Source organism: Ambystoma mexicanum, chromosome 4p (genome assembly GCF_040938575.1).
Source record: "Ambystoma mexicanum isolate Mex_15411 chromosome 4p, UKY_AmexF1_1, whole genome shotgun sequence".
Taxonomy (NCBI): Eukaryota; Metazoa; Chordata; class Amphibia; order Caudata; family Ambystomatidae; genus Ambystoma; species Ambystoma mexicanum.
The window spans coordinates 1,284,744,527-1,284,767,586 of record NC_090927.1 but is presented as its reverse complement, the minus strand read 5'-3'; the positions used below and the strand labels follow the sequence as shown (position 1 = coordinate 1,284,767,586).

Below are 23,060 nucleotides of genomic sequence, written 5' to 3'. Positions count from 1 at the left end.
GCCAAGGACCACAAGGAATTATAGGTGGCGCTGCAATGATATACTGCTGAGGGACCAAGTGTTTAAAGAATTCCTGAGGAAATTAATGGAAGCTTACTTTGAGATTAACGACAATGGGGAACTGACGGTATCGAGGGAAGCGCCGAAGGCCACTTTTAGGGCCTCCTTATTGCAGATGTATCACAAAGGAAACGTGAAAGGACACTGATTGAGGGTAAACTCTGTGACAAACTAAGGGCTATGCGGGCGCAGCTTACCCGCAAACATGAAAATCGGGAGGCCCTATTGGGGGAGATGCGGGAGAAGAGGCAGGCATTGCATGCGGTCCTTATTGGGGAAGTGGTCAAAAACATCAGGTCCACACGACAGAGCTATTATGAAAGGGGGATAAGGTGGGGACCCTGTTGGTGCAAAGAACGAGAGGCTGTAGGGTGGAGAGAAGGGTCGGTGGTATCCGAGACAAAGGGGGGAGGCTGTGCAGTGGGGGGGAGAGGGTAGTGGATTGCTTTGCGGATTTCTATAAAGAATTATACACCAAACAAGAGGGTGAATCGATAGAGGGTATCTAGACTTACCTTGCTGGGAATTCTTTTCCCAAACTGACAGAATCGGAACGGGAGGCCTTGGAGGGGGAGATATCGGAGGAGGAGGTAAAAGGAGCTATTAAAAGACTGAAGACAGGGAAGGCCCCGGAGGTGGTATGGTTATACGGCCGTCTTCTATAAACAACACCAATCTATCCTGGCAAAAACAATGACCAAGTTGTTTAACCGGATTAGGGGGTAGGATACGACCCGCCAACATTCCTTCAGGCCCTAATCGCTGTGATACCCAAACCAGGGAAGTACCCGGCGAAATGCGGTTCAAATAGGCCCATCTCCCTCCTAAATATAGACGCAAAGATCTTTGCCAGGATTCTGGCAACACGTCTGGAGAGATATCTTCCCTGGCTGATCCACCCAGATCAGGTGGGATTTGAGCTCAACAGACAAGGGGCAGACAGCATGCTGAAGACCTTCCATGTGCTGAACTCGAGGGTGGTCCTGGAGGAGGGGGCCCTTCTGTTGTCTCTGGATGCTGAAAAGGACTTCGACAGGGTGAGCTGGACTTTCATGGGGGACACCTTTGCGTCCCTGGGGATGGGTCAGAGATGGTTGGGTTGGATGTCGGCCTTATATTCCGGCCCCTCAGCAAGGGTAGTGGTGAATGGAGTTGAATCTGGATTGTTTCCTCTGGGAAGGGGCACAAGGCAGGGCTGCCTCCTTTCCCCGCTCATATATGCATTAGTGATGGAACCATGGGTGACTTCTATTCAGAATGACGGGGGGATCAGTGCGGTAAGAGCAGGGGACGCACACTGTAAGATTGGCTTGTTTGCTGACAACGCATTGCTTTATATAACTAGACCATCCCAGTCGGTGCCTCGCGTACTACAAAGTTTGGAGATGTATGGTAACCTGTCGGGTTTTAAGGTTAACCCGGGGAAGTCAGTGGCGTTTATGGCAGGTAACCTGTCAGACACAGAGGGGGAATTTGTGGAGGGGCTCCCCTTTTGAATTCAAAGAGACAGGTTTTGTTACGTGGGGATCTAGGTGACACAGAGTTCTGGAGATCTCTTTGCCAGTAACTTGCTCCCTCTTTGGTCTGCGGTGAAGAGAGATATTGAGCGGTGGGCAGGGTCGGGACTCTCATGGATGGCACGCTTCAATTCGGTGAAAATGGTAATCCTCCCCAAGTTCCTATTTCAGTTTCAAATGCTCCCGATACCGGTGCCCAAACCATTCTTGGTGGCGGTTAAGAGGGTCCTGCTATGTTTCCTCTGGGCGGGTAAAAAGCATAGAATCTCATATGTTGTACTGACAAGACCAAAGGAGGAGGAGGGGAGTGGGGATCCCAGACATGCAGACGTAATATCGGGCATCCCAGTTTAGGATCTTGGTGGACCATTTCACTCCGGGGACTAAGAAACAATGGGTCACAATGGACAACAAGGTCCTGACCCCAGTAACATTGGATGAATGGCTATGGGTCCCCAGAGCACGTATCCCGAGGAGGGTTTTGCAACACCCGGTACTGGGCGTCTTATGGTCGGTGTGGAAGGAGGCGGGTAACTATAGATGGCTCATGACATTGCCCTCAACCCTGAGCTGCATTTGGGCTCCTCTGATCAGGGACAGGATCGATGAACCACTTGCATTCCACAAGTGGTATGAGGCTGGTCTCAGTAGGGCGGGACAGCTATGGGTGGGGGGGTACCTTCATGTCCCTAAAGGAGCTGGAGGAGGCCCTGGCTGTGGGTGGCCTCTCGCCTTTCTGTTACTTGAACTAAAAGGGGCTCTCACCGAAGCCAGTTGTAGGGATACCCTTAGGAGAGACCTAACAGAATTCGAAAAGCTCCTCATTTCAAGACTAGGAACCAAGGGAGTGATATCCAAACTCTACAAACTCCTGCTCCTGGTGGCTCCAAGGGATCCTCTGTCCGCACGGATGCACTTTGGGGAAAGATTTAGGGGACGAGATTGACAATGAGAGATGGTCCAGTATGTGCAGACAGGCCAATCGTTCAACTTCCTTGCTCCAGTATCGACATCAGGCTCTGAAGGTGTTACACAGATGGCAATACCCTCCACAGAGGATAACCCAGATGTGAGAGTGATACGACCCACACTGTTAGAAATGTCACACAGAAAAAGGGGACTATGTGCATATGTGGTGGAAATGTTCAGCGGTGCAGACGTATTGGGGAGAAGTCCTGTCCTGCATAAAGTGGGTGGGCGGAGTGGGGAGAGCCCTATGCCCATGGCTTCTTCTTTTTGGGGTTAATGTGGAAGGAGATTATGGTGGGATACAAGGACATATGCTGCAGGTCATGTTGGTGGTGGTCAGGTGCTGCCTAGCCCATAAGGGGAAAAGTCCTCGAATGCCAGGGGAAAAAGAGCGGATCACCAAAGTCTGTACAATTTATGATATGGAGTTTCTAACACATCTCATAGATGAGTCTAGATCGAACATTGAGGGAATGTGGCTTCCCTTTTTTGAAAAGTACGGACGTTCGGCATGATGGGACAGGGGAAGATCAGATGGAAGGCCCTGGTAGGATAAACGTCTAGAGGAGCTACCCTGCTTAGAGGACATGTTGCACGTGATGACCAATGAAAGATGGAAGGGGATATGCCAAATGTTCCAGCGTACACAATAAAGCTACCTTGAATGTGTATTAAAGGATTATAAAATGATGTAACAATAAATTAACGATCCATGGCTAAGGGAGCAGGGTGGGCGTAAGGGGGTGTAATGTTATAATTGGAACTAGGAGATGTGTGTTAAGGAGTATTCTCAGAATGTGCTAATTTCCCTTACCTTTTGAGACCCCCAGCAACTTTGCTGGATTTCTAGGTTTGATTTTTTTTACCTGGGAAGAGTGTGAGCCTTCTTTCCCACTCTTCCATGTATTTTGTGTGTGTTTTACTTTTGTGTTCTTTGGTTATGGGGTTTTAAAACAACTCCATAGGCATCATCTTTTTCTGTGTGTCACACAGCACCTTCAGGGCAGTGGCAAAGGGGTATCTTTCAGACCCCCCAAGGTTTAAATACCTTCTCTGGGACTGACTACTGTCTCCCAGAGCATGTAAAGTTAAATTGGCTTTACTAGTCTTTTTAAATTTACTGACCCAGCACACACTATCTTCCTATAGAGTGCTGGGGGGTTGCCTAGCTTCCCCTGAGTCAAAACACTCGTGTAACAGTCAAATGTATGTACCTTTTACTACTTTAAATGGCTGTTTGCAGTGGTTTAGATCAACCACAGTGTTTTTTTCCGACCGCTAACAACGGTAGCTAAAAATTGGGTCAGCCATGTTTTTCAATATGGCGCCCCAGACCTATCTGTAAAAACAGACTACGTTCATCTTTTTTTGCCATTTCCTTTAGGAAAAGTCCTTCTTGTGTTTGTCTCTGTGTGCCAAAACAGGTTTGGTCCCTTTGTTCATTGGCCTTTGGCGGGCTTCAGTGCTGAAGCTCTCTTCTGGCGCCTGAGTGTCTGGGGTGGACAGGATGTGAGGGAGGTGCCTGAAACTCCCTGTGCTTAGTCTCCTAGAAGACCTGAATGCACTCTGGTGTGATTGGCAGGCTGACTGTCCAGCAAGAACAGCCACCCTGCTGTGTGAGGGACAGCCAGGCTGGAATGAATGGGGGAAAACTGTTTAAAAGCAGGTCTCTGGGACTTGGAAAGCAGAGTCGACCACTGGAACGAAAGAACCAAAGACGAGCTGAAGGAAGAGGACTGCTGCAACTCCTGGACGACCAGTGAAGCCCTGCTGCAGGTCCGAATTGCCTGAAACTCCAATCGACAGAGAAGCCCTTCAAGGTTAACTTCTCACCTTGAGTTTGGTGGGAACAACCAACTCGTAAGCCACCTGGACACCGTCCCCATCTGGTCGAATTTTCATCAGAGTGCTGTTGAAAACCGGATAGCCAGAGGGAAGGAAACCAGCTTGTGGTCTTTAAGGCACTCACACCTTAAACTGACGTCTTGCTAAGCTTTTGGCCTCATCCCTGGGCAGTGCAGGAATCTCCAGACGTCCTCCTTCTTGTCCCCATGACTGAAGCCCAGGAACAGCAAGGTCTGCTCGAACTGCCAGGAACAACTGCCTCAGCTACAGCTTTTCTTCAATAACAAGGTACTGTGTAAACGCAGTCCGGAACTCGTTTTTCGGCCATCGAGATGTGCGTGAAACTTTCCTTAACTTCAAAGGCTTGTCCTTCCCTAAATATTCGCCAAACTTTTCGCCTAGCCAAATTCTTCTAAACTCTGTGGCAAAGACTTTACCGTTACTACCAGAACTGTGCTATCCAATACAAAGACTCTGAACCATTGACTTTGGCCATACCTATGAGATGAATTGCTGGTTGTAGTTACTGAAAACCCTTTGCCCTGCCTAAGAATGCATTTGTGCTGTTAATTTGCATAAACTTGTCTTTTTGCCCCCTTTTGAAGTATAGGAAGTGCCATTTTGCTCCCACTTCATTGGAGAGCTAAACTTGGTCATTTACTTGCTGGTTGCGTATTTGTGGTTTATTAGTGTGTGATATTGAGCTGCTCATGCTAGTGTAATGTTTTCTAACTGAGTAAATACATGTATATTCTTTTACCAAGAAACCTTGAGTTAGTGTTGTCTGAATCACTGTATTTGTTGGTCCTTTGTGTAACTTGTTCTACTACTCACTCAAACTCTTGAGATAATTCTAGCTGCTCAGCCATCACTACCACTTTACTGTGTACTACAGGCTTGTACCAAAGGTGAAATTGTGCTTACACTTGTAGTCCTAATTGCATGTAGTGTTCCCAAAGGGTACTGCATGTGATTCTGCCTAACAATGTGTTACGATTATCATTGTACAATGTTATAACCGAAATGTTAATAACATTTGATTTTCAAAAAAAACTGAGTGTACAGGTGTGACTGAAGGTGCTACACAGTAATAGCATGCCTGAGTGCAACGCCTTGACAGACATGCCACAATGTAGGAAATAGATCCAGTGCATGCATGAAATCAACAATTCTGTACAACTATAAACAAAAGAACAACATGTACCGCAATGCACCACAACAGAATGAGAACAAGAAGCAATAGTCAAGCAAAAGCACAACACCTGATGCACAGACAGAGCACACTTCTGCACCCACCCACATAACAGTGTTTGTCAACACACCAATTGTCCATGTCCCCTGCCTGTTTGAACCACACAATCACACATGCATCTCATTTGAATTCTAAAAGTACCCTAGTACATGGACATCTTGTTAACATTTCTTTCATAACACAATAATGATAGATCCAGGATTTCAGTTTCTGTCTTTTGTACTAAAAGGGTCATAGGTCATGTTGTCTGTGAATGGCCCAGTGAATGCCACTGCAGACCACCCACCCCACATGCATTTTGACATAGTGCATTTCAGGTACCTGATAAAGGACATGTGCTAGCTGAACTAAATTGTGCATGTGCATGTCTGTCCACTCAAATGAACACTATAGAGCCTTGTGCCAACATGACATGGACAGAAGAATTACATTGTACACTTTCTGTTGCCCCCATGCAGGTGATGCTGGTTATCCCCTGATGCCATGTTTGATGACACCCGTGAGGCAACCACACAACATCCACGTGCAGGCATACAATCGTGCCCATGTACATACTCGGGGCACAATTGAGCAGACATTTGGCCTGTTAAAGGCAAGGTTTCACTGCCTGAGCAGATTGGGGAGCATTGATGTGCAGGCCGGAAAAGGTGGGAAAGATAGTGCTTGCCTGTGCCATGTTGCACAACATGTGCATCAGATGCAACGTACCCCTGCCCCCCGACATGGACATGCACCCACCAAAGGCTGAGGACGACAGTGATGATTATCAGGCTATTGGCCAGTGCCGTGATGGCATTGATTGACGTGTTGCACGTGATGAACTCATACAGCACTACTTCTAATCACCTGTCACAGACGCGGCACAGGCCACCTTGCGCACTGGGCACACATGTAAAAAAACACATTCACACTGAAAAATGAATGTCCAGTCATTATTTCTGTTTGCCACACCAACTATATTTTGTGATTTGAAACTATGTACAATTGTGAAGTGACTACACTACTAATACTGTGCACCCCTACTATCCCTCCCCACACCCCCTCTCCAACTATCCCTCCCCAGATCCCCTCCCTGAACTGTATATAGCCAACTCCTGTCCAGTATAACTATGTACATTTGCAAAGTTCTCTGACAGGGTACCTATGGGTCCATGGCCTATTTGTGGCCCCTTTTATGCTCTGGTGTGCGGCTGTGTGCAGGACGAGATAGCCATGCGGAGCGCCGCCTTGGGCTGCTCTGCACTGAACTCCCTGGTGTGGTGCTAGTGGAGGGAGCCAGTGGTGTTGACAGGGGCCTTTGTTGCGGGAAGGCCTGGAGCAACATGGCCATAGTTTCTGCAATTGAGGACATGACACTCTTGCCCTCCCTCATCCTGTGTGACATTTTTACTATGGCACATGTGCATCGCCCAAGTGCCTGTGCATTCCGCCCTTGAACTGGCCTGCACACTCTCCCGCATCAGCTGTGCCTTATTAAGGTGCTGTTGCACCAGTGATGTGAGAGCATCCTGGCATTGCTCTATCCGTGTCAGATGGCCTTCTATGTCCCTCACCCTGTGGAAGGGTTGCGGTTGGGGTCTCATTGGTCCCATGGGACTGAAGGGCATGGCCTCTTCGAAGCTGTGGTCTGTATCACCATTATCAGGTCTACCCTCGTCAGCAGTGTTCATCAAGACACCCTTGCGCACGTCCTTGTGGCTATGGTGCAGGTGCCACCGGGATCTGAGGCGGCTGTGGTGCAGGTGCCACTGGGATCTGAGGCGGCTGTGGTGCAGGTGCCACCGGGATCTGAGTCCGCTGTGGTGCAGGTGCCACAGCGATATGAGGCGGCTGGAGGGATGCGGCTGGGGTGGCACTTTGACGTCTGCCTGTTGAGGCTATGGAGTCCTGTGTCGAGGTGGTGGTGGTCTTTTGGCGGCAAGGCCTGGTGCCCCTCGATGTACTGGGATGGCCCTCCTCATTGCCAGATGATGTGCCTGAGGGAGTCAGAAAGGCAGGACATCAATGATGGGTGTGGATTGATGACAGACATGAATGCTTCCTTGGTTTTTCTACCTGGCTGGTCCTAGGTAGAAAATCTGTGCCCTGGCCATCCTCCTCCTCCTGCGGTGTCCCAGAATCACTGCTGCGAAAGATTGTACATTCATTGTAGCTGTATACGCGTGTTTGTTGTTCGCAAGCCCTTTTTATGCATTTGTTTTAGTGCGGGGTGACGCTTAAGCCAGCCTTCGCGTGGCGTATGTGGTTCCAGATTTGCACGTCTTTTTCCACACGGCGGAGAGCCCTGTTCAATTCCATGAATATGGGTTTTTGTGCGCGTGTATGGGCGTTGCAAGGAGTTGACTTTGGTACATCCCTCGTTATGCCCATATTTTCACTTGTTGTTCCCCATTCCATATGTTCTTCACCTTTTTTAGGTGACTGCGCAGAACCCAACGCCCCTTCGCTACGAGTCTCGTGCAAGGCGTTCGTGGTGTCGCCGTGACATGTTGGACCGGCGCGGATTCCTCGCAAGTCCCTGGTAAGCCCAGCGCATTGTATTCCATGAATACACAAACTGGCGCTTGCGCACGATTTCGCGCGCACGCCCCCTATTTTCCGCGCAGATCATTCCATGAATTAGGGCCTATGTTTCTAAGATTAGTTTTACTGGGATGAAATGTTCTATTTGATATGCAGCTTGTATAAATGAAGTTTATGAATTATGATGCTGTTGGTAGCTTTTCTTTTTTAATGTGATTGTACATAATGACAAAATGTCAAATAAAGGTAAAATGAATTAATGAAATACAATGGATATTTTGTACCTTTTTTGTAGGAGCATCTGACTGAACTTACTTCATCTTTAATCAAATCATTAGTTACTCAGCCCTCGTTTTTGCATAAAAAGCACAGGGCTTCTGGGCCAAAAGGACAGACTCACTTAGATCACTGTGCTACCCTGCCATGAAAGCTGTAGACACGTTCAATGTGACAACACTAATGGCTGACATACAGGGGGTCGAAGGGTGCGGGGTGTTGGCCTCCCGCATTGCCTGGACTCCCAGAAGTCCTGTCTGCAGTCAGCCCATCTCAAGCTCCACCCACCCTGCAGTGACTTTAAAAACGGTGCTTTCCCCCGCTAGGGTGAAGGCCGCAGGGGTCAAGTGTGCAGGGTGTTGGCATCCTGCATTGCCTGTAGTTCTGGAATCCCATCCTGCAGTCAGCCTGTCGCAAGCTCCGTCCACCCTGCCGTGGCTTTAAAAACTGAGCTTACCCCTCGTGGTGGGTCTTAGGTGCGGGGTGTTGGCGTGCTGCAGGGGTGTTTGCGAACCCGTGGGAAAGTGTGCCCGCATCCTGACCCCGTTTGCACTTCTCTTTCATCTTTCTTCTCTGTATGGTCCGGTGTGAGGTGAGTTCTACAGCCTGTGCAGCACCCTGAAGTGGATGTTTCTGTTACCGGCTATCACTCCGTCCCATCCTCAACGTGAGTGTGGTGTGGGTTCCTAAGGAAGGCAACACGTGAGGTAACTGGCGAGATTAGTGAACTCCCCACTACTGTTAACACTGAGGCTGGTATATAATCCTGCCATACAGCTGTATGTTCCCACGCATTATGCCTGGTTAATTTGAGCCCCTGGAGGAAATATTGAACCTACATAAACCATAGTGCACTTCCATTATTGGCGTTGTTCTTCGAAAGCTAGAAAAACGTGATTTTAATATGTCCTGTTTGGTATTTGTTGTTCATGGAATGTCTATTTACATATACATAGTGTTAAAAAGATATGAATGATTATTATTGTAGTATTTAAAGAGCTTGTGCAAAAAATTATGAAAAATAAATTATTTTTCATGGGCAAACTTATTTGTATGTTTCTATTCTTTCTAACACGTTATTTTATTTATTTCTTGCTACAGCCCTTCTTTGGAATTGTGTTGTTTTCCTTAGCTGGGATTGTAGGCTTGGTTGCGCACTACATAATACCTCAGCTCCGAAAACACCATCCATGGCTCTGCATTTCACACTCAATCCTACAAGGCAAAGAATATCGCCAGCGTGATGTTACAGGTGTGTATATTTAAAGAAAGGGGATCGCTGTTCAGCACATTAAAACTGTGCATCGAACTCTTCAGAACTGTGTTTGTTTTATGTACTTGAGCACACCTCAATAATCCAAGGCTTGCCAAATGTTGGGCACGTTGAATGTGCACAGTGGTTATGTTCATATCCTTTCACATGATAGTATTCGCATCATTATGTATTTTTTTTAAGTAATTCAACGTACCAAATCATACTGTTATTCGTTGGTGGTGTTCTGTGTAGTGAATTATGCTCAAAGCATCTATCTATATATATATAAAAGGCAAAAGTTGTGTGTGTGTGTGGTTTTGTGGCTTGGCGCAAAGCGTTGTTCCTTATACAATGACACACTGTTTCACCAATCTCAACACATTGTGCATACTTACCTGTTAGGATCTTCCAGACATTAAAGGCTACATGACATTTGGAAACCCCACCACTTACCCCGGATTTCAGAAAAAGTCAAAATGTGTGAGTTTGTGGCTTGGTAAAGCGTTGTTCCTTATACAATTCCACACAGTTTCACCAATCTGCACCAAATTTTGCATAGTTACCTGTTGGGACCCTCAGGACATTAAAGGCTACATGACATTTGGACACTCCACCCCTTTCCCTGGATTTCACCAAAAGTCAAAATTTTGTGTGGCTTTGTGGCCTGCTGACAAAACCATAAAGCATGTTCACCGGGCAGGGAAACAAAAAACATATGAGAGCCGAATGGACCTGATAGGCAAAGGTGAAGGCAGGTTGCATTTCAGAAGTTTGCAAAAGTTTGCTGCATCAAATGAAATTACTTTTCCAGAGGATTTATGTGAGATGGGGCCTGCTGATGAAGCTGTAAACCTTGTTCACCGGGAAGGGAAACAAAAATGTTGTTTCTCAACCAGTCCCGACATGAGGAACAAAACCGAGGTCCCATACGCTTCAAGGCCCTAGGATGCACTGTTTCTGAGATATTTGCACCTCAGTGCACGGCTACGAATTGCACCACCCCAGGGTGAGGCAGAAAAGTGACCTACAGGATCATTCATGTTCAACAATCGATGAGAGTGTTATCATGTCTGTCTACAGAACCCCTTCCGAGAATGGGTACCTTTGCTAGTTATACATAAATTGTACCTTTGTTCATGAACATATATGTGCAATCTGTGAGAAACGTGAAGGTGCTTTCACATCTAGTCCCCAGGGATCTTCTACTCAGGTGGCATGGGAAGGGCTATTGCTTTTGGATCCCAACCCTGAGGGTGGACAAGCGAGGGAGGATCACTTGGGTGGAGGGACCTTGGGGATCGGGGAAAGAGTGCCTTAGGGCGAGGCATGGTATCCCCTCTTTCCTAACACTGACCTACCCTACCCTTCCTCAGCCTTTATTGGGTATACCAATCCCAGCCCATACTTCCCCATTCACCCCTACTTAGTGCTGAGACGAAGAAGAGGGAACTAGGAGTAATCCACACTTCCTATGTTAAACACCACTGTAGTACTGAGATGAAGAAGAGGGGTATGCAGTCATCCACTACTGAAGGTCAGGCATGTACCAGTAATTGGGTTTAGTATGGTCAGGCAATACAAGCCAATAAAACACACCTGATGCCCCTTTATAGGGCCCAGGTATATAAAGGGAGGAGGCCCGGTCCAGCAGGAAAGAGAGAGCTGCCTTGGTGGAACAAGACCAGGAGATCTGAATGCTGGCAACGATCCCAGAGGACCTGCAGGACCTGGAGCGAGCGAGTGGTGTGGTGGGTGCAAGACCGGGAACCCGTGAAGCAGAAGACAGGCAGCTGGAGCTGCCGAACAGCTGAAAAGCCGAACAAATGCAATCCACATCCATTAAGCACACCGGCGTGTGCAGACAAGTGCCCGGCGAGGAAGCTGAGTAAAGGCGGTCTGCTTCCTGGCTACAGAGGAGGTGAGCGTGAGCATCAAGGACCGCCACGGTGGAGACGCGAACAGCCGGTGGGGATCCGAGGACACCGAAACACCAGGCGCTCCCAGGAAACCACAGGGCAGTAGCAGTTCACAAAAGTGAATACATATGAACTATATTGAATATCGAACTTCATCAAAATGACACTTTGAATGAAATGACGTAACATTGAATATTGAACTGAATGGAAAGTGTTGATTGAATAAAACCGAGGCATATGAAATACTGAACGATCCTTTGAAGTTAAAGTGACATATGGAATGTTAGACTGTGTGCAAGCAGCACTGTGAACAGTACCAAAAGCATATTGAAAATTCGACAACCATTTGAAAAGGTTAATAAACCAATGTGGAAAAGACTTGTATGTTTATTGAAAAGCAAAAGAATTATGCACAAAAGTGTTGCCCTAACCAAAGAGAATATAAATGTGGAAGTCAAAAGCCTGAAGCAGAGGGGGCTGTGAAGGATTTAAACAATGGCAAGGGGAATCTATGGTTGTGCTATCTGTAATGGGTTGACCATGGGGTCTGACAACTGCGCCTACACCAGGGGGTTCCCCACTGTGAAGATTACAGACATTGAAAATCAAGCCAAGGAGAAGCACAGCATCTTTAAACCCTGTGAGAAGTTATAAGGGGTCTAATGGATAGAAACAAACAATGGCAGAAGTCACCTAAGTAAAGAAGAATACTGTTAAGAAAATAAGCTTTGGCAAAGCCAGGAAAGTGTGAACAAAACCCTACCAAGGACCTGGTAACAAGCAGAGATGTGTCTCGGTTGCGGGACGTGTGATGGGTGGATCGTATAGTCCGACCCACATGCCCAGTGAAAGGCCATCCCTACAAATAAGAAGACGCTTACTACACCAAAAGAGAGATTGATTTTTAGAAGAGAACTTTTGTTTTGAGAATATTATGAAACCCAGTAACTTTGTTTTGTCAATAATGAATTAGACAAAAGGGGCGGTGATGCACCTCTGCTTGTTCTGTAACTATAGTGAAGGTGATTTCTATTAACTGTGTTTTGAAACTTGAAGAGAACAGAAAGCTTGGGCAAGGGTAACTGGTTGCATGACCTGTAATGGGTCTACCGTGTGGTCTGACAACTGCGTCTAGGCCAAGGAGACCTAAATGGTGACAGGCAGAAAGACTTTGTGAATGAATCACGCAGAAGGGTGAATAGAATGCTAAAGCAAGATAGAGGGAGGGTCAAGTGGACCTATTGCTTCCCTACAATGCACATTAAGCAAGTGCAAGCCGTACAAGTACTACAGTGCAATCTTGGGCAAGGGAATCCTGAGAACTGAAAGAATTGAGAAACACTGTTTTGGGGAAGGGAGCCTCAAGACCTCAATTTTGTATGAACTGTGCTAGATTGAACATCTATTGGAACTGTATTGAACTTGTGAGAAAACTTAAGCTGAGAGCAGCAGAGACTTTACTTCTGAACACTATTTTTTGTTGGCTAAGCAGAACCCCACACCATATTTATTTCTAGATGTGTGGGCAAGCATAGGTTTTGACACAGATAGACTTTTGATTTGGACTTACAGGCACAGACTTCCCTTAGTTTTCTTTAGGTAGGGAAATTCCCACTGTAGTTATAGGGCAAGTTCAGCGTTACATCATCCTGATCCTTAATATATTGAATTTGAAATCCGTTGTCTGTGCCATCTGTTGATACCATGTCTGTCTCACGAATCTTTCAAACATCATTGCATTTTCAGGAAAATAACTGGAATCATCAATGACATTTAAAATCATGGTATTTCAATTAATTTGTCACAAAAAGTCCTCCAATAAATTACATGTATATCTATCAAACGTGTACCGTAATCGTAGAGACAGTCACGGTAATCACTGACTTTCAGCAGTCTTGAAACTGACCATTTTTCTAGTGTTATCTTTTGTTGTTACTGCTAAGTCTGGACAAATTTACTCGAGCAGAAGAAAATTACCCAAATCCTTATTTTTTTCCAAAAATGGTTTATAATTTATTTATTTTAAACATTTCTTTATTGAACGGTTCACATCACTCCATCAACCACCTTGGTATCATACAACATTATATTGAATAACTGGCAATTACACTGTGAGGAACGTACAAACTCGGTTAGAGCGCGTAGGCAAGCCCGCCTGCCCAATTGTCCTGTTCTCTACTCAAGATGAGGTTCTCAACATGGCAGTCATTTACCCATCTCATACTTTTCCAATCTCAGATCGGCCATCATCTTGTGCCACCAGCTAAGCCGTGAGAGGGTTCCAAATGCTTTTGTGCCGGTTCTGCACCCCACAGAGGATTGCGTAATCTTTGGTATGGTATGATATGATATGATAGGTTATTTATAACGCGCTTAATACACAGAGGTTTTTAAGCGCGGACCCAGGGATCGAACCTTTGGTGCTCCGCATTGTCTTGCTTCCAAGGCGAGCATGTTTTTTGCGCTGAGCTATCCTCCCGTGACAATCCTTTGTCAATGTCACTTAACCAGATTAGGTCTTTCAGCCATTTATTCACCCCCGGGAGGGTTGCACTTGTCCATTTCATTAATATGCACCTTCTGGATACTATCATGCAGGCCGCTATTATCTTGCGGTACCGCTTTGGCACCCCAGGCGACAACCCGAACATGCAGCATAACATTGTACAAGGAACATTCTGCCCCAACATCTCTGTCATGACACCGGTCACCGCCTCCCAGTAGGACCGCAGATTATTCCAAGACCATAGCATATGCACAATATCAGCTGGTTCTACTCTACATCTTGGCCAATTAGCTGGCTTAGTATTGTCATATTGGTGCACCCATGCAAGTGAGATATATGTTGGATTTGCTCCAGTCTGGAGCTGAAAGCTCCCGTGTGTGTAGTTCCGCACATCACCGCCCACTGTTTGTCGGTGAAGGTGTCATGATACCTACCCCCGGGGACCCAGACCAAGTCCAGCAACCCCAGAAGCAGGCATCAAGTTACCCCAAGCAAACCCAACAACCCCCGCTAGGAGCTATTTGGGTGCAGTCCTGGCGCCATAGGCGCCAGGCTCATAGATTAAAACTTACCTGATGCAGACCATGCTGCAAACTTACCTGATGCAGACCATGCTTCAAGAGCTCCAAGCCATACGAGGCTTGGAAGGGACTATTTTACCTAGGGACTATTTTTTTACTCGGGTGCGGCTGGGGAGGAATACTTACCTGGGACTACTTTGGAGGCTATTTAAACCACGCCCGAAGAGCAGCACACGCTTCGCGTTATTCTGCATCCAGCAGCGTAACGCTCACCGTGCCTGCAAGTCTGCATCCAGTCTTCTGCCACGTCCGCCTCGAGTTTGGAGCTCCTAGAAAAAGGGAGAAAGAAGGAGAAAAGGTTAGAACAAGAGCAATACCTTTGATCCTTACCTGAATTCCCGATCCATCGTGCCTTCGAGCTGGAAGAAAGAAGTTATTTTATGCACGTCACCTCGCCTGCTGCAGCACTGCGCTGAACTCACCGGCCTTTGCAGCATCTTCACATTTCACCGCATCCTCCTGCATGTTACCGCTGCACTCCGGCACCTAAGGAGAAGACAAGAACAGCAAGGTGAGCCAAGGGAATACACAGAGGAATACCCCCCATAGACTTACCTGATTTTACCACCGGGGGTACTATTCTTCTTCACGGGTCGGCGCAGCTTCCACTGCATCCTAGCCGAACCCCGGCCCCTAAGGGGAAACAAAAGGACAGCAAGGTGAAACAAGGGACTAACAAGGGGAACCCTCCTCACCACAAAAGACTTACCTAATTTTACCGCCAGAGGCATTATTCCCCGAGACTTCATACTTTAACTCAGCGCCTGAATAAGAGAGAAAGCAACAGGTTACATATGGACATTATTTTATCGAACTGTATTGGATAATACAAATCCTTACCAGAACATTACCGGTTGCCACGAGGAACTCTTCAGTAGGGTCAAGCTGCAACCTGCAAGGAATCGGACAAGAGTGAAAGTCAGGCATTTGAACTCTTACGAACTACATACTTACGGCGTCTTGCCGGGAATATCGGAGCCAATATTGTCCTGGAACTCACCAATTCATTCGAGCCAGTGAAGCAACTGGTTATCTACGCGCCCCTGCGCTCAATGCAGGATGGAGAGCTCATCTTTTCAAATCATCAGCTGAGACTATAAGAGGGAACATCCAAGGTGATCAGTGGGGAGAACAGCGGGGTGGGGGGATTTACGCTCAACTCCACGGGTGGTTAATTTCCTTTCTCCACTTGCAGAAAAATATTCCTACGGGCCAAGCGAACGAAGCTAGGTGGGCCAGTCCAGTCCGTCATCTCTGCCCTACGCGTCACATTGGTGGAGACCGCAGCAGTCCAGTCCAGATCGACGCCTCTGTGGGAGCCAGGTGAGCGTAACAGAACGCGAACCCTCCCCCCAAATTCCCACACGGGCGTTATGGATACCTCAGAGACTGACCAATTGGCCCAATTACTAGGGGAACTGAGGGCTGAAGTGCATTCCACCCGTCAAGAAACCAATGCTCTTAGGAGAGAACTGATTTTGTCAAAGGAGCGAACTGATGATCTTGCTAGGCAACTATTGCAAAGCCAGGCTGGACAAGCACCCCTACCTGGTTCCGGGGGAAATCCGGCTCCTGTGTTATCGAGTAACCCTGTGCAAATAAACCTACCAGGACATATTCCATTAGCCCCACCCGAACGCTTTGCCAGAGATCCCAAAAAGTTTGCCGTGTTTATGAACCAATGCCGCTTGCACTTTTTATGCAGACCTGGAGCCTTCCCAAACGATCAAGCCAAGGTCGCCATTGTATTGTCATATCTCAGCAGCAGTGCAGCTGATTGGTCAATTCCACTAGTTACTCAGGATGACCCAATTCTTCGGGATTTTCAGGGCTTTCAAACTAGCTTGGAAAGACTATTTGCCCGGCACTCCCAAGGACAGGCCCTGGATAACAAACTTTTGTCCCTACGACAGGGTAACCAGGACCTTCTATCCTACATCGCGACCTTTAATAGGTTAATAGTGGAAACTGGATGGCCTGAGGTAAAACGAATCATGTTATTTCATCGAGGGCTTCGAGGAGAACTCAAGGATGTCTTGGCTCAAGTCATGAACCCACCTCAAGACTGCGCTGAATATATAGACTTAGTGGTCCAGTTAGATCACAGACTTCAGAACAGAAAGGCTGATCGAGCCAAGTTTGAGAATCAGGTGTTGGTCAAAACCCACGCTAACCCCAAAGGAGCAGATGCTTCAGAAACCATGCAAATCGGATGGGTTAAAGGACCCTTAACCCAGAAGCAAAGAGAAAGGAGTCGGCAAATGCAATTGTGTCTATATTGTGGAACTTCTGGACATTTTCTACTGGATTGCCCTGTAAAACCACCCAAGAAGGTGGTAGGAGCTGCTGATAAGAGACATATGAAGTCAGACTCGGGGAAACGACCACGCCTGACAAGCTTAGAGGTCCGCTTGCCGAGCTTAAAGAAGGATACTCAGACCTTGCATTTCATCATACCAATGGTCCTCATAGATCCAGGGCAGCCATCGCGTATGCACGCAGTAAGGGCATACATTGATAGCAGGGCCATAGGAAACTATGTGGTCTATGAATTGGCTTCCAGGGTGAATCTACCTCTCTGCCGAAAAACCACCTCAGATGTCATCACCACAGTCGATGGAACTGAAATTGCCTCTGGGCCTGTAACTCATTCCACCGCAGAGATGACACTATTGGGTCAGGATGGGCATCGAGAAACTATTGTGTTTGATCTAATCGAAGCCCCACAGTTCCAAATAATACTGGGGATACATTGGTTGGAAACACATAATCCTTGTATTGATTGGCGAGAGAAGAGAATAACCTTCCCGGATTGTGCACAAACCTGTTACCCAAAGAAAAATCAGAATGCAGGCCTGGCCACAGTAACCACAGCAGTCATGCAACTACCTCCAGAATACCAAGAATTCCAGGATGTCTTCCAAAAGGAGCAGGCAAACACCTTACCTCCTCACAGATCGTACGATTGTCAAATCGATCTCATACCTGGTGCACAACCCCCTTGTAGCAGGATCTATGCTCTTATGGAACCTGAGAACCTTCACCTACGGCAATACTTAGACCAGTACCTTGCCAATGGCTTTATCTGCCCATCCAAGTCCCCTGCATCTTCAGCTTTGTTCTTCTTACCCAAAAAGGAAGGTGACCTCAGAACGTGCATAGACTACTGCGCATTGAACCAGATAACTGTTAAGAACCGATACCCGTTGCCTCTGATCCCTGAACTACTAGACCAAGTGAAGGACTCTTGTATATACACTAAATTAGATCTCCGGGGGGCATATCATCTGGTACGTGTAAAAGAGGGCGACGAATGGAAGACTGCTTTCCGCACTAAGTATGGGTTATTCGAATACCAGGTGATGCCTTTCGGGTTGTGCAATGCACCAGCAGCCTTACAATACTTCATGAACGATGTCCTTTGTGAACTCATTGACGTTTGTGTTGTCATGTATATCGATGATATTCTAGTATACTCCTCTTCAGTATCTGACCATGTGGAGCACGTCCGAGCAGTCCTTGAGAAATTGCGCCGGCACAAACTATATGCAAAACTAGAAAAATCCGTTTTTCATGCCACAGAAGTTGAATTCCTTGGGTTTATCCTGACCCCAAAAGGAGTCCGAATGGACTCACGAAAGGTGGACGCAATCCTTAAGTGGCCATCACCAAGTTCAGTTAAAGGAGTACAAAGCATGCTTGGCTTTGCCTATTTCTACCGCAGATTCATCCCAGATTTTTCACATGTCGTACATCCCATCACAGCAATCTTGAGAAAAAATAAACGCTTTATGTGGACTGAAGAAGCTGAAAATGCCTTCCAAGAGCTGAAAGCGAAATTCACGTCTGCACCTGTGTTAAAGCACCCGCGCCCTGAACTTCCATACATAGTGGAAACTGGTGCATCCAGTCTAGCCATGGGAGCTGTCCTGTCTCAAAAGGACCCTGAAACAGGCCAGCTTCACCCAGTAGCATTTTGGTCCAGAAAGTTCTCGACACCCGAATTAAACTATGCAGTTACCGACAAGGAGTTATTAGCCATTAAATCCGCCTTCAAGGCTTGGCGGCAATATCTTCTCGGTGCCAGGCATACCATTACTGTGATCACCGATCACCAGAACTTACAGTATTTCAAAACAGCCAAGGCCCAATCGTCACGCCAACTCCGATGGGCATTGTTCTTTGCCGAGTTCGATTTCGTGATAACCTATCGACCAGGTTGTAAGAATGGTAAAGCAGACGGCTTATCCCGAATAGGGATGGGAGAGGCAGAAGTGAACCCAGAACCAGTACCTATAATTTCCGAACAAAGGATTCTTGGCATGACTACTCTACAGACACTAGAGGACATTCAGGTAAAGATCCAGCAACTCTTTGATCCTACAGCCCTGCTGGACTGGGTAAAGAAAGGCCCGGACTACTCTGTCACCAATGATCTGCCTTATTACCAAGGGCGGCTATTTCTGCCACATAAGGAACTACAAGAGGTAGTCATTTCCCGTTATCATGATACCCTAATGGAGGGGCACCCAGGTATTGCAAAAACTGAAGCTAAAATTAAAAGACAATTCTGGTGGCCCACCTGGCGAAAGGATATTAAATCATTTGTGATGTCTTGTGGCATTTGCGCCCAAAACAAAAGTCAAAAGAAAAAACCAGCTGGACTCTTACAACCTTTAGACATTCCGCCTACACCATGGCACACCTTATCGTTAGACTTTATTACCAATCTTCCTCCTTGTAATGGGTTTAACACCATTCTAGTTATTGTGGATCTTTTTTCCAAGATGGCCCACTTTATTCCTTTAAAAGGACTACCTTCAGCCTCAATCCTGGCCAAAGAATTCCTCTAAAACATTGTTCGCATACAAGGATTTCCGTCCGTGTTGGTCTCTGGCCGGGGCAGTCAACTCATTTCACATTTTTGGAAAAAATGCTGTCAATTGGCGCAAATCGATGTGAGGTTATCGACCAGTCACCACCCCCAGACCGATGATCAAACTCAGAGGACCAACCAGACTCTGGAACAATACCTGCGTTGTATGTTACATCAGACTGAGAGTCATTGGAAAGACATTCTTTGGATCGCCGAATATGCATACAATAATTCAGTACACTCTGGAACTGGACAAAGCCCCTTTTATACCTTATATGGGCACCATCCTCGAACCTCAGACCTTGACTCACCCCAAGAATTAGAGATGCCCGCAGTGGACCATCTGCACGCTACGATTACACAAGCCTTTAAGGAAGCAACTACACATTTAAAACAGGCGAAAGAAAAATACAAGAAAGATGCTGATCGGCATAGAAGTGATTCTCCACAATACCAAATAGGGGACCAAGTATGGTTAGCCACAAAACATATACCTCTAAAAGGGACACGGACCTTTAACCCCAGATATTTGGGACCTTACTCTATTAAGGCCATTATCAACCCGGTGGCTGTCAAGTTGGACTTACCTGCTAATATGCGAATTCATCCCGTCTTTCATGTGTCACTTTTGAAGCCAGTACAACCAGGGACAAGACTAACCAAGCCACCAGACCCCATCCTTGTAGACGGAGAACCCGAATTTGAAGTTAAGAACATCCTGGACTCCAAGCTTATAAAGTCAAAACTTTTTTATTTAATCGACTGGAAAGGTTACGGACCACAGGAAAGGTCATGGGAATCTAGTGACCATGTTCATGCAGCCCGATTGGTGAAAAAATTCCACCGAAATTTCCCAGACAAACCGAAACCACAAGGAAGAATGACTTTAGGAGGGGCCTTGGGGGGGAGTGCTGTCATGATGCCTACCCCCGGCGACCCAGACCAAGTCCAGCAACCCCAGAAGCAGGCATCAAGTTACCCCAAGCAAACCCAACAACCCCCGCTAGGAGCTATTTGGGTGCAGTCCTGGCGCCTATGGCGCCAGGCTCATAGATTAAAACTTACCTGATGCAGACCATGCTGCAAACCTATCTGATGCAGACCATGCTGCAAGAGCTCCAAGCCAAACGAGGCTTGGAAGGGACTATTTTACCTAGGGACTTTTTTTTACTCGGGTGGGGCTGGGGAGGAATACTTACCTGGGACTACTTTGGAGGCTATTTAAACCACGCCCGTAGAGCAGCACACACTTTGCGTTATTCTGCATCCAGCAGCGTAACGCTCACCGTGCCTGCATTCTGCATCCAGTCTTCTGCCATGCCCGCCTCGAGTTTGGAGCTCCTAGAAAAAGGGAGAAAGAAGGAGAAAAGGTTAGAACAAGAGCAATAGCTTTGATCCTTACCTGAATTCCCGATCCATCGCGCCTTCGAGCTGGAAGAAAGAAGTTATTTTATGCGCGTCGCCTCGCCTGCTGCACCGCTGCGCTGAACTCACCGGCCTTCGCAGAATCTTCAGATTTCACTGCATCCTCCTGCATATTACCGCCGCACTCCGGCACCTAAGGAGAAGACAAGAACAGCAACGTGAGCCAAGGGAATACACAGAGGAATACCCCCCATAGACTTACCTGATTTTACCACCGGGGTACTATTCTTCTTCACGGGTCGGCGCAGCTTCCACTGCATCCTAGCCGAACCCCGGCCCCTAAGGGGAAACAAAAGGACAGCAAGGTGAAACAAGGGACTAACAAGGGGAACCCTCCTCACCACAAAAGACTTACCTAATTTTACCGCCGGAGGCATTATTCTCCGAGACTTCATACTTTCTCTCAGCGCCTGAATAAGGGAGAAAGCAACAGGTTACATGTGGACATTATTTTATCGAACTGTGTTGGATAATACAAATCCTTACCAGAACATTATCGGTTGCCACGAGGAACTCTTCAGTAGGGTCAAGCTGCAACCTGCAAGGAATCGGACAAGAGTGAAAGTCAGGCAATTGAACTCTTACGAACTACATACTTACGGCGTCTTGCCGGGAATATCGGAGTCAATATTGTCCTGGAACTCACCAATTCCTTCGAGCCAGTGAAGCAACTGGTTATCTATGCGCCCCTGCGCTCAATGCAGGATGGAGAGCTCATCTTTTCAAATCATCAGGTGAGACTATAAGAGGGAACATCCAAGGTGATCAGTGGGGAGAACAGCGGGTTGGGGGGCTTTACGCTCAACTCCACGGGTGGTTAATTCCCTTTCTCCACTTGCAGACGAATATTCCTACGGGCCAAGCGAACGAAGCTAGGTGGGCCAGTCCAGTCCGTCATCTCAGCCCTACGCGTCACATTGGTGGAGACCGCAGCAGTCCAGTCCAGATCGACGCCTCTGTGGGAGCAAGGTGAGCGTAACAGAAGGTCATCCCGGAGTCTTCTTCCCACTTACTTATGGGGGTCACCTTAGAGGATCACGGGGCGAGTCTGCCTGGATAATCTTATATATTGTTGAAACCACTCCTCTGCACCCAGGGGGGCTTCTGATGTAATGCAGCAGCAGGGTTGTGTGCGGAATGTCTGGGAATACCAGGGACCCCTCCCTAAAAGCTGCCTTGATCCTGAAGTACTGCAGTCTGCATTCGAACCCACTACCCATTTTCTCAACAAACTCTTCCAGAGTGACAAACACCCCATTTGGATACATGTCTTCCAATCCGGCGATGCCCTCCCCACCCCCCAGTCCTACACAATGGACACATCACAGGTTGGTGCCAGAGTCTCTATATGCCATAGCGAGATGCCTAGTCTATGCCATAGCGAGATGCCTAGTCTTATCAGAGCCCTCCTCCAGTTATGCACCGTCCAAGCCACTGGGCCAATCCTACATCTGTCTGCGACTTTGCCGGATATCAGCACTCCCTGAAGGGAGGAGGGATACACCGAACACTGTTCTATGCGCACATGTGGAGTCAGAGGCGCCCCCGGCATCCAGAACTTGGCGAAAGATAATTGAACCGCTAGGAAGTATACTTCGACGTCAGGAGCATATACCCCCCTTCTCCCATAGTTGGGCTAGTACTTCCCATCCTATACATGGGGCTTTTGGGTACCAGGCCAGCTTAATCAGTTGGAAACGCACTTCTCGGACTTAATTGTACAATCCACGTGCAGTGTTGTCGGTGGACGGTGCAGGCGGAGCCTGCCGCCGCCTACACACCACTACGCCTCCCCTCTCGCGGTGGAGGTGCTGTCCGCGGCCAGGTCTGCTCGCCCCTTCCCACTACAGCCTCAGATGCACGCCCCAGTTGTGTGATTTCGCCCCCATGGCTGAGGCCAATAGAGTGGCTCCGTTTCACCTCCAGCAGGGGCCTGGCTCCTCCTACTCCTTTCGGTCCCCCCGGCTCACTTCTTCCATGTTGGGCCACCCCCTCGGCATGGCCGCTGCAGGCTATGGGGCTCTGGGGCACGGGCCGCCCTCGGTCCCTCGTCGACTGT

The 23,060-nt window shown here is 47.5% G+C and overlaps 1 protein-coding gene across 4 annotated transcripts in view; it reads left to right on the top strand.

Annotated features, from left to right (window-relative positions):
• PCNX2 (pecanex 2) overlaps window positions 1–23,060 on the top strand; it is a 3,925,748-nt gene that overhangs the window by 2,239,368 nt on the left and 1,663,320 nt on the right. For all 4 annotated transcript variants that reach the window (XM_069606982.1, XM_069606983.1, XM_069606981.1 and 1 more), the window contains one exon: window positions 9,544–9,694. In XM_069606982.1, coding sequence (XP_069463083.1) covers window positions 9,544–9,694 — 151 coding nt within the window. The remainder of the gene's footprint in view (window positions 1–9,543; window positions 9,695–23,060) is intronic.